This window comes from Muntiacus reevesi, chromosome 20, assembly GCF_963930625.1.
Source record: "Muntiacus reevesi chromosome 20, mMunRee1.1, whole genome shotgun sequence".
NCBI classification, from domain to species: Eukaryota; Metazoa; Chordata; class Mammalia; order Artiodactyla; family Cervidae; genus Muntiacus; species Muntiacus reevesi.
The window spans coordinates 32,467,101-32,478,702 of NC_089268.1; the positions used below are offsets into that span (position 1 = coordinate 32,467,101).

The 11,602-nt window shown below is 42.6% G+C and overlaps 2 protein-coding genes across 2 annotated transcripts; both read right to left on the reverse strand.

Moving 5' to 3' along the window:
• Nucleotides 1–1,164: 1,164 nt before the first annotated feature.
• On the reverse strand, nt 1,165–8,336 carry LOC136151673 (histone H2B type 1-M). The gene is made up of 3 exons (XM_065912994.1): nt 7,921–8,336; nt 4,812–7,619; nt 1,165–1,917 (listed from the first exon to the last, which is right to left on the reverse strand). Exon 1 carries the CDS (start codon nt 8,308–8,310, stop codon nt 7,930–7,932), a length of 381 nt encoding a protein of 126 aa, XP_065769066.1. The 5' UTR covers nt 8,311–8,336; the 3' UTR covers nt 1,165–1,917; nt 4,812–7,619; nt 7,921–7,929.
• A 1,044-nt stretch (nt 8,337–9,380) lies between these two features.
• Nucleotides 9,381–10,095, reverse strand: LOC136151573 (histone H1.4). The gene has a single exon (XM_065912815.1). The coding sequence runs from the start codon at nt 10,093–10,095 to the stop codon at nt 9,436–9,438; it is 660 nt and encodes a 219-aa protein (XP_065768887.1). The 3' UTR covers nt 9,381–9,435.
• Between the last annotated feature and the right edge of the window lie 1,507 nt (nt 10,096–11,602).

Consider the following 11,602-nt stretch of genomic DNA (forward strand, 5'->3'; position numbering starts at 1 on the left):
AGAGAGGCTGGGGGTCGGCTGCGCCTGCGCACCAGTAGGGGTTGGTCACGAGAAAGCTTGAGGGGCGAAAGTGGTGGGCGGAAGCCTACAGCTTACTGGCGACTTCGTAGGGGAGCTGAAGTGATGTACGCGTAACGTGGGGCTCCAGGAAAAACAGCGGAGCATGAGGTGGGTTGGAAAGACCCAGTGAGGGAGACGGTGTGGAGGGCCGTGGCTCCTGGAGGTGAGGCAGACAGAGGCGGGGCATGGAAGGCCCACGCTATTCGTTCCACTCTTGTATGGCCACACCAGAAGGAGGCGCTAATTTTCAGGACTTGACACTTAAACTTGAAACTCAAGGTGATTTTCCAGTTTTGGGTGACTGATAGTACCATATCGGGTGGCGCAGTGGTAAAGAATTCACCTGCAATGCAGGTAGACTCGGGTTTGATCCCTGGGCTGGGATCCTAGGAGAAATGGGATGGCTGCCATGGGGTTGCGAAGAGTCCAACACAATTGAGGGGGTTCCACTTTTTTTTTTTTTTTTTCCCTCCAAGTGTGATCCCTGGATGCATTAGCATCACTTTGATAATTTAGAAATGCAAATTATTGGCCCCTACTCCAGATCTAGTGAATCTAGTGAAACTGAGGTGGGGCCTAGCAATTTGTTTTTAAAAGTCCTTGGTGGCTCAGACCATAAAGCATCTGCCCTCAATGGGGGAGACCCGGGTTCGATCCCTGGGTCGGGAAGACCCCTGGAGAAGGAAATGGCAACCCACTCCAGTATCCTTGCCTGGAGAATCCCATGGACGGAGGAGCCTGGTAGGCTACAGTCCACAGGGTCGCAAAGAGTCAGACACGACTGAGTGACTTCATTCATTCATTCATTCAAATAGAGCACACTTAATTCTGAGAGTGCTTCAAAGTAATGTCTTCCCGTTAATTCAGGTGTTGAAGGTGACTTACCATTTGTCAGCTTAGATAAACTAAGTTGTTTACCTTCGAGATTGTTACCAAAGCCAAAACACTTCTTAGGCCTTACCCACTCAAAACTTAATGGCAGAAAATAAACTGAAAAATGAATAAATTGTTTGTATAGAAAAGGGTTATCTAAAGAGAAGGATTTGAATTAATAAAAGCTGAATTCCAGTTATCCACAGGTTTTATTAAATGTGGAATCTCATTTACAGATGTTTTGCCATTCTCTCCTTTAGACTTCCCCCACCTAAGTAAGTAGATGGTAAATAATAAATTTCCAGTAATTAGGCCTATGACAGAAATAAATTCTATCTTCATGATTTAAATAAAAATAAAATGAGAAAGCTAAAACATCTTGTTTATGCTCTTCCACCCAGGTAATGATCTCCTTCTCCTTTGCAGATAAATCAATGTGCAGTAAATGAGGATGGGTAGGATTTTATTGGTATATACACACTAATCAATTATTTTGGGCAGATCAGACATCACACCTCATAACTTCTATGGCCAGATTTTCATTTTCAGTTATTGTTTGCATTCATTTATTCTCTGTACTCTTATCTCACCCCTGATTGAAGAAACAAAAATGGTTTATATGTTAGGTGCCATTTTGTCATCAGTATTAATATTTGCTATACAAAAAGAGGGTTCTGTTTACATATGCTTCTATAATGTGCTATGAGGAATCTCTGTTCCAATGTTACCTACACCTTATTAGCATCAATACATAATAGTCATTATTAGCATTAATAGATAATGACTCAAAACATAGGGCTTCCCAGGTGGCTCTGCAGTAAAGAATCTGCCTGTCAATGCAAGAGAAGCAGGAGATAAGTGTTCAATCCCTGGGTTGGGAAGATCCTCTGGAGGAGGAAATGGCAAGCCACTCCATTATTCTTGCTGGAAGTGTTTGGAGAACAGTTGGTATAAGTCAAGGAGAAGACTGCTGAAGTTGCTCATCTGAACAAAGTACAAAAAATAGTCTTCCATAAGACATAATTTCTGGATTCATAGTTGATTTAAACATGCAAAAGTATGTGACAGAACAGATATAAGAAGCAAATAGTTGTAGAACTCAAGTTATAGTCAATGATAGATGAAGTGAAGTGAAAGTCACTCAGTTGTGTCCAACTCTTTGAGACCCCATGGACTTCCATGGGGTTCTCTAGGCCAGAATACTGGAGTAGGTAGCCTTTCCCTTCTCCAGGGGATCTTTCCAACCCAGGGATCGAACCCAGGTCTCCCAAATTGTGGATGAATCCTTTACCAACTGAGCCACAAGGAAGCCCAAGTATACAGGAGTGGGTAGCCTATCCTTTCTCCAGGGGATCTTCCTGACCCAGGAATTGAACGGGGGTCTCCTGCATTCCAGGCGATCTTTACCAACTGAGTTATCAATTCAACATTGTAAAAATGTAGTTTTTCTTGTGACTCTGTGCACAATTAGCCTTATTTGAATAGATATGGCCTTTCCCCTTTGCTAGAACATGATCTGTAGGCTCTTGGAATGTATTGCTGGATAAAAGATAATAATATCTTTGTGTACCACAAGGCCTTGAGCTACACTGGGTGGTCTAATAGAATCATTTTTGGGGGGTTCTTTGGGTCATGCCATATGTATACTAGATCCAGAGGGATTGGGTACTAAAGATCCAGTCTGGACACCGAGGCTTGATTGAGTTTCCCTAGTTAGCAATACATACTGTGTTTCACACATCATTGCAGGAAGGTATTGTTAACAGTTGGTGACTCTGCTGGAAAAGTACTACTAGAAGCTCTCAGTTTGGAAGACCCTGACTCTGATCCATGAGTCTCTTCCCTTTGCTGATTTTGCTTTGTGCCCTTTTGCTATAATGAACCCTAATCTTGTGTATAATAGCTTTCAGTGAGTTCTGGGAGTCCTTGTAATAAATTACATCATCTGAGTGTAGTTTTGGTGAGAACTCCGAACCCTGCAGTTGGTGTCAGATACGAGTGCAGCCCTATGGACCATCCCTTAGCTTTGTCACTATATTACAATGGTATTAATATTACTATACTGCTTACACTAATAACTTGGGATAGTTTGTGTGTTTTTTTGCCTTAATTTTATGAGTTTGGTAGTTCTCATGTGAATCTAAGTCTATTCACCTGCAAATTTCCAAAGAGTGATAAACACTTGTTCAGGCATTGGTGAAAGATAAAGGGATATGAAAACAGTTAACTGTAAGCATTCTTGATAGTCTTACAAAACTGAGAGCTCCTTGAAGTCAAGGACAACCTTATTTCTCTTTGTATCTCCAGTACCCATGTCAGTGACTAGCCTAAAGACATTCAAGGACTATCTCTTAAATAAATTGATGTGTAAATAAATAACTTGCCATGATACAATTTACTAGGGTACTTTGACATACATCAAAATCTCCTTATAAACCTTCATAACTTAATTCTTCTTTAGTTTCTTCTTTTACCAAGCTTCTGCTAACCCTTAATTTGTTACCTTACATTTTTTAAACATTGTATTTTCTTTCAGTCATCAGTCTTCACTCCTATATTTTAAATAAATTTTTACCTTCTTAAACTTCTTATCAATTGTAAATTTCATTAATTTTTTTCTTAAGTGTTATTTTCATCTCTTTTCAAATGCCAGAGTATTTCCTGGGATTATAATTTTTTATTATATTTATTTTCTTTAATTTGTTTTGTTTCAAAAAGATCAAACCTATCATGCATTCCAAAACAATCATGCATCAGAGATTTGCTTTACTGGTTGTGGCTGAGGATTTCTCAGGTGAATTAATTCAATTCATTCAATATTTTTTTAAAGTATTGACTATTATCTGAGATAATGTTTTATTTAACATAAATGGCTACTATTTTGTCCTTTACAACCTCAGAAAAAGGAACTATCAGGACATCATGTGAGAGTTTTACTGACTTTGTCTCTGTAGAAAGTGGTCTATTATAGTCTATGTTGCTGGAATTCCTAAAAATCTAATGAGTGGAAAGGTATTAAGTTTGGGTGATTTTATAGCTTATTTCTATGTAATCTTTAAAGCACAAATACTTTTTACATTCAAGATTTAAAGCATAAAAGAATCATGTGGTGGTTTTAAAATACATACACAAATTATTTTAATATGCTTACCTCAAAAGATGGATCCTAATTCCCCTTCTGAATAAATACCAGATTTAAGTGACTTGCTTCTGATGCATAGAAAGTAGCAGAAGTGTCATTGTGTCAAATTTAGGTCACAGAGGCATTCCTGCCATTCTCTCTGTTTCTGATTTCTCTTTCTATGGGATAACAGCTACTGTGCTTTGAAGTAGTCTCTTCCATCCTCTGGGGGAACTGAGTTCTTGCAACAGACACTTGTCTGGGGAATCCTCCAGCTACAGTCAAGCTTTCTATTGACTGCATTGTTTGCTTACTTCTTGACTTCAAACTCCCCAGACACCCTGAGTCATAACTACTCAACTAAGTCATGCAAGTGAAGGACAGGAGAGCCTGGCATGCTGCAGTCCATGGGGTCGCAAAAAGTTGGACACAACTGAATGAACAACAACAAAGTCATTTCTGGATTCCTGATCTCAGAAATTGAATGAGATAATAAATATTCATTGACTTAAGCTGCTCAGTTTGGAGATTATTTATTATACAGCAGTAAGTAATAAAAGAGATCCCCCACAGTGAAGTTTATGAAGCTACCATAACTTTAAGGACAAAATCTGATGAGGGCAAACTGAAAAGAGAAAAATCATAGAATGATTTTATGTATGAATAGTAGAGAATTTTAAATACCCATGTAAAATATTAAAATTTATCCAGGCACTATTTAAGATAAAGATACAACATGACCAAATAAGGGACTTACCTGGTGGTCCAGTGGTTAAGAGTCCGCTTGCCACTGTGGGAGAGGCGGGTTGCATCCCTGGTCCAGGAAGATCCCGCATGCTGAAATGCAACTAAGCCCATGTGCCACGATTGCTGAAGCCCGTGAGCCTAGACCCTATACTCTTTGCAACAACAGTAGCCACTGCGATGAGAAGCCAACCTGCCACAATGAAGAATAGCCTCCGCTTGCTGCAACTAGAGAAAGCCTTTGAGCAGTAAGAAAGACTCAGCACAGCCAAAAGAAAGAAAGAAAAGAAATGACCAAATAAGATTTGGCCTAGAACTAGAACTATGGATTAACATTAGAATATCTATGTGTACTTTTTGCAACAGGTTTAAGGAGAAAAAGCACATTATTTCATCAGATGCCAAAAATCCATAAATCACTCCTAATAACACATAATAGAATTAAAAGGAAATTACATCAATACAATAAAGACTACTCACACACATGCATATGTATTATTATAAATCACAAACTACCAAAGTTAGTTCTGTGAAAAGGAGGAAAAAATGGTGACATCTGCTAGCATGTCTAATATGGGATAGTTTGTGATTTTAGCTAACACAATAATTTGACAAAACATAAGGCGAAGTTCTTATTGGAAGGGATATGAAACATTTTTTTCTGTGCTGATAGTATGAAAGTCAAGATAATCCATTAGATATTAACATTAACATAAGTAATTACAAGATACAAAATGTATGTAAATAATCAATCACTCCCCTCTACCCCATGCTAGAATTTCAAGCAGTGGTTTTTAATCTGATGCTATATGTCCACCCAGAAAATCAGCATTAAATTTGTAAGAATGTATAGGGTTTAGTTCAGTGTCACACAGTAACCCTTTTTTGTTATATCATTTCACTACATTTTATGAGTAATCCATCAATTCTAAAAAATTATTGGTCCTGATCATTTAAATCTCACATCTGCATCATTTTCCGTTTGTCCTGCCACTATGGTTAGATGCATACCAGACAATTTTATTACCAATTCCAGATCTCTTAAACTCATTTTTATATTCCTCTCTCTGCATTTTGGGTAATTCCTTGAGATCTGGTTTGCTATTCATGAAAATTCTTCAATTGGGTCCAATTTACTATTAAGCTCATCCAATAAGCTTTTAATTCTGTTTTCTCTATATAGAAAACAAATAGAAGCTCTAGAAATATTTGTTTTCTTCAAAACTGTGTGATCATTTTTTGTATTCTGTTAACCCTTCACATATTTCAGGTTTTGTTTGGAAATGTATTAGTCACTTTAAGTCTGTATCTGTTAATGTGTGCTTTGTTTTCCATTGTCTGTTGTTCTTGGTCATGGTGTCTTTGGCTAATTTTGGTTGTAAAGCTCCTCTTTCATTTTTTAGTATATATATATGTGGGATTTATTAGGGCCTAAAATGATGGTAAAGTGTCTGCCTACAATGTGTGAGACGCAGGTTCAATCCTTGGGTCAGGAAGATCCCCTGGAGAAGGAAATGGCAAACCACTCCAGTACTTTTGCCTGGAAAATCCCATGGACAGAGGAGCCTGGTAGGCTACAGTCCACGAGGTCGCTAAGAGTCGGACACGACTGAGCGACTTCACTTTCAAAATGAAGCTTACTCTTTCAGAGAGGATTTGTATTTGCTTTTACCAGGTGCCCAAGGGGCACCAAAACAGTTTGGGATATTTCTAAATTAAATTCTCAGCCTAGGTGTTTTGAATCCCTATTTTATTCTATTCAACTTGAAACAAAAAAGTGTGAAGCTTGGCTTGTATTCCAAATTCTCAGCTGTGGAGTTTACTTGCTCAGCACCAAGTTTCAGGACAGATTCTTTGCCATCCATTATCAACTGTGAATGAATGTGTGTATTTATTTCTAGTTCCTTTTGGTCTGGTGACTCCGGCTTCACTGGGAAAGTTCTTTTCATGCTCCCCACCATGGCCAGGCTTCACTTAACACCTTAAAAAACAAACCTCAGGTTTGGGTAAAGATCAGCAGAGGTGCTTGAGGGTTCACATGGGCCAAGACCCTCGGGCTGAGTGTTCCTTAACTTTTATATTGGCTCTTCATTGCTTCATCCTCAGCCCATGCTCATCTGCCTGGTAGTTTTCTTGGTTACCTCTACTGATTCCCTTCCTCCTGGCAACTCCCTCCTAGCCCCCCAGGTCCCAGACTCTTCAGATTTATTTTCTTGACACAATGTTACTTCCCAGAAAGAAAAGCGCTTATTTGTATCCTACCTAGTACATATTCTACCAGGAAGGGTTTTCCTTTCCTTTCTAATTCCTCTCCGCCCTTGATGCTTGCAGACACCCGGGAAAGCAGAAAGAATGCTCAAAAGGGCCTGAGCCGAGTAGACAGACTCCTTTACCGATGACGAGAATGATAACCGGACATCTGAGACCCAGAGTACTTTAAAGCTGAATGCTGCCCCCAATGGACTACAAATAAATAGAACTTTCTGGGAAAGAAATTATAGCAGCTGACAGGATTTCAAGGCTTCCTTTTTCTTTTCCTCGGTGCCTTTAGGAGAGCGTAGGCTCCTCCTCACCACAGAAACCGCACCAATTACAAAGCAAGGAAACCAGAAAAAACCTTTGTTAACATTTCTGTGAAAATTCCGTCTTCAGCATTCCCTCCCCCCACCTCCCCGAAATAAATGTATCTGTGGTTTAAAAAAAGGAAAAGAAAAATGGAAAAGCTGTGCGCAGAATGAAGTTGGTAAGAGCATGCTCTTTCGTATTCTGGGTAAGGGTTCATCGCCAAATTCCGGATCAACGTCAGGATCAACTTGAAGACCTGCGTACGGAAAAGAAAGCTGTAGCTTAAACGGCATTTTCAGGGCAAATTGACAAATGGTTTCGTGGTATCATGGCTCTGTGTAACTTCTTGCCTGTAGTGGGCAGTGTATGGCATGCATTGTCTAGCTTGCCCATAGGAATTCTTACGCAGAGCAATAGAACCTTAATGAGTGCTAGTGAAGATTTAAATGTGGTAGAAATCGGAATATAGCCTTTGTAATGAAAGGATTACAACTCATTTGCTGAAAACATGCGTGGCTCTTAAAAGAGCCTTTGGGGTTGGGTGTGAAGACGCTTACTTGGCAAGTTTACTTGGAGCTGGTGTACTTGGTGACGGCCTTGGTGCCCTCGGACACCGCGTGTTTGGCCAGCTCCCCGGGCAGCAGCAGGCGCACGGCCGTCTGGATCTCCCTGGATGTGATGGTCGAGCGCTTGTTGTAATGCGCCAGGCGCGACGCCTCGCCCGCGATGCGCTCGAAGATGTCGTTGACGAAGGAGTTCATGATGCCCATGGCCTTGGACGAGATGCCGGTGTCCGGGTGGACCTGCTTCAGCACCTTGTACACGTACACGGAGTAGCTCTCCTTGCGGCTGCGCTTGCGCTTCTTCCCATCTTTCTTCTGCGCCTTGGTCACCGCCTTCTTCGAGCCTTTCTTTGGGGCTGGAGCTGACTTGGTGGGTTCAGGCATCTTACCGATGAAAAATGGAAGAGTTACGCCAGTAGCTGGGAAAATAGTTACCTCAAGTGAGGTCACATTTATTTATAGACGCGGTATTCAAATGAGGTTCGTAAGATCTCGCTCAGGATTGGATTAATTTTATTGTGGCGTCATAAACACAAATGTAAATGATTTTAACAGGTCTACCTTTTCATTGGCTGCTTTGTTACTTTGCTTTGACCCAATCACAGGGCCTAGACTAGGCTATCCAGACCTAGTATAAATAGCCTGGTGAGGCCCTTGCATTGTGTATTTCAGAACTAGCAGATACAAGTAATTGGGAAAGTGCCAGTTTTAGGTTTGTAACTAAAGGCAGCTTCTCTGTTCCCTTGTGTAACGCTAATTGGCTCGGACTCCGCACCTAGTGGCCGTCTTAATGTTTTCGTGGGGCTGGTCGGATAGCTCGATAAGAGCATTATCCTGCGCCTCTGGGAAGGTAACCAATGGACAGTTAACCCATTGTAGCCACCATTCCACCATGTGGGCCGGGGTCATCCAATTCACAATCCCTTATCTTCGTCCTCTACCAGAAGCCCTGATGAATTTTTATTACCTACCAAAAAACCATAGTAGTTAAGATACTGAGGCATAATTACCCCGCCAAATGTCCAGTATGTCCTCGTTAAAAATGCATAAGCAACCCATTCAATGACTAACCAGTCTTGTAAAATGGTAAATGCTTAAATTTCACATTTGGGGTTTACAAAGCCCTACAGAATGTAGAGTCTGAGAAATTTGTGTAATTACTTTCCCTAAACTTGTGCTCGATTGTATTGTGCCCTTTGAGGCACTGTACGTAGTTTACTTCAAACCAGCGCGCTATTCTGTGAGCCACGTACAGGGTTCAAGCAAGTTGGGCGCTAACCAATTACCCGTCCAATTGCGCGGTTCCCTAGTACTACCCTCAACATAAAGGAAACCCTGCTGTTAAGACCCACCTCCCATCCCAGCGAGGCCCGCCCCCCACTAGCCGCCTCTTCCGCCCAGCCACGCCCCCTTAAGTGTGCAACAGCTCTTTTCCTGAGATCTCTGGGTGGCTCTGAAAAGAGCCTTTGGGTTGTGTCGAGCTTCGAAGCCGTGGGCCAAAGGAACTTCCTATTTCTTCTTGGCCGCCGCCTTCTTTGGCTTGGCTGCCTTGGGTTTGGCGGTCTTTGGTTTAGCCGCCTTGGGTTTCACCGCTTTGGCCTTCGCTGGACTCTTGGGCGCCTTCTTCGGCTTGGCTGCTTTCGCTTTTTTCGGACTCTTTGCTTTTTTGGCTCCTGCAGCCGCAGCAGGCTTCTTCGCCTTCTTTGGGGTCTTCTTGGCGCTCTTCTTGGGGGTTGCCGCCCCAGTGGCCTTCTTCGGCTTCTTAGCTGCTCCTGCGGGCTTCTTGGGCTTGGCCGCACCCGCCTTTTTGGCTTTGGGCTTGGCCTCCCCGGTGGCCGCCTTCTTGTTGAGCTTGAAAGAGCCGGAAGCCCCGGTGCCCTTGGTCTGCACCAGGGTGCCCTTGCTCACCAGGCTCTTGAGACCCAGCTTGATGCGGCTGTTGTTCTTCTCCACATCGTAGCCGGCGGCGGCCAGCGCCTTCTTGAGCGCAGCCAGAGACACGCCGCTGCGTTCCTTGGATGCAGCGACAGCCTTGGTGATGAGCTCGGACACCGGGGGCCCAGACGCCTTGCGCTTCGCGGCACCTGCAGCCTTGCGGGCCTTCTTTTTCACAGGCGTCTTCTCGGCGGGGGCCGGAGCAGCGGGCGCGGCGGGCGCAGTCTCGGACATGTTGAAGGCGGGCGTGGGTAGAGCAATTCGAGCCGGAAACAGAGGTACTGGCCGGGACTCGGGCCGCGCCGCTGCGCCCGCCCGTTTATATAGGGCGGAGCTGCGCCGTGATTGGTGCGCTGTCCAGCCCGCCTCGCTGGCAGCCGCAGAGTGTCCTCTCGGATCCCGAGTTGTGTTTGTTACACCTCAAAAAATGCCAAAAATATCAAAATTCTCTGCATCGAATTGCCCGATTTTTCTCAGAAAGTGATCCCCGAAGCCTCAGGCTTCACGCAGGTCTCAAATTATGAGGAAAGCACAAAACCTTATGCCAAAAACCTTCAATATTTCTCGCCGTGCTCGTCAAATTTCGACTCAGAGAAACAAAACTTTCTATTTTCTTAGTAAATTATACACCGATCTTTAACTGTGGAGTTTTCTGACCTCTCAAATATGATTCTCCAAGTGCTTAGGTTCTTATGTGTCCAAAAACCATGTCACTGGCATTAAGCTTTTTATTATAAATCTGCGCTTAAGTGAGGGAAGTAACACAGGCTCCTCGGAGAGTCCTGCCTATTGAGCCGAGGGCATTTGAGTTCATCAAACTGGTTTAGTTTAATGCTAAACAAATTATTGCACATGTGACGTTAAATTTTGGACCCTTGGGACATCAACCTATGCAGCCATGGTTTTATTTGTGTCTACCGCGTCTGGATTTTTAAATAATTCCTTAGGATAATTCTCTTCCTTTCTGCTCCCAAGGGTTGGGGGCGGGGCTGTTGCTTGTCTTCCTCTGGACAACTGCTCCAAGACTTTAGATACCTTGAATTCAGGATATTTGTGAAGGAAAGGGAATCCAAAACATAGCCAGGGTACACAGATGTAAATAGATTAATTTTCAAATAACACACAGATGTTGTCCATAAAGTCACTGGAAGTGGCAGTGCACTTGGACGACATGCCTGCAGTCCTGCTGGATTCTTTTGGCATATGATTCAGAATCAAATAGTAATATACTCAGGATTGACATTCAGGCATTGATCATAAGGGGAACTAAATGGAAAGTATAGATTGTAACATATCTATTTCCATTACTAGAGAAACTCAGACCCTGTTATCACTGTATAACTGATGAGTGACTAGTTTACACAGCAAATATGGCTTCAGTCATGAAGATCAAGGCCCTTCTGCTTCCCGGTGCTCCATGAAAAAGAAAATAAGCTACATGTAGGATTAAATGGTCTTGGAGGAGGGCATGCAACGCATTCTAGTATCCTAACCTGGAGAATCTCGTGGACAAGAAGCCTGGCAGCCTGAAGTCCATAGGGTTGCACAGAGTTGGACATGACTGCAGCGATTTGTCATGCAAGCAGAACTGAATGACAAGTTCAGATTTCCAGCTGAGACGCAAAGCTTTGAGGAGTCATCCAAGTTAAGTCTTTGTCCTCTGAAAACACTCTTTGCAAGGTCTTCAAAAAGTGGTTTTGTTTAGGTAGTACATGTTTGGCAATCCCTAAAGCAGTACATG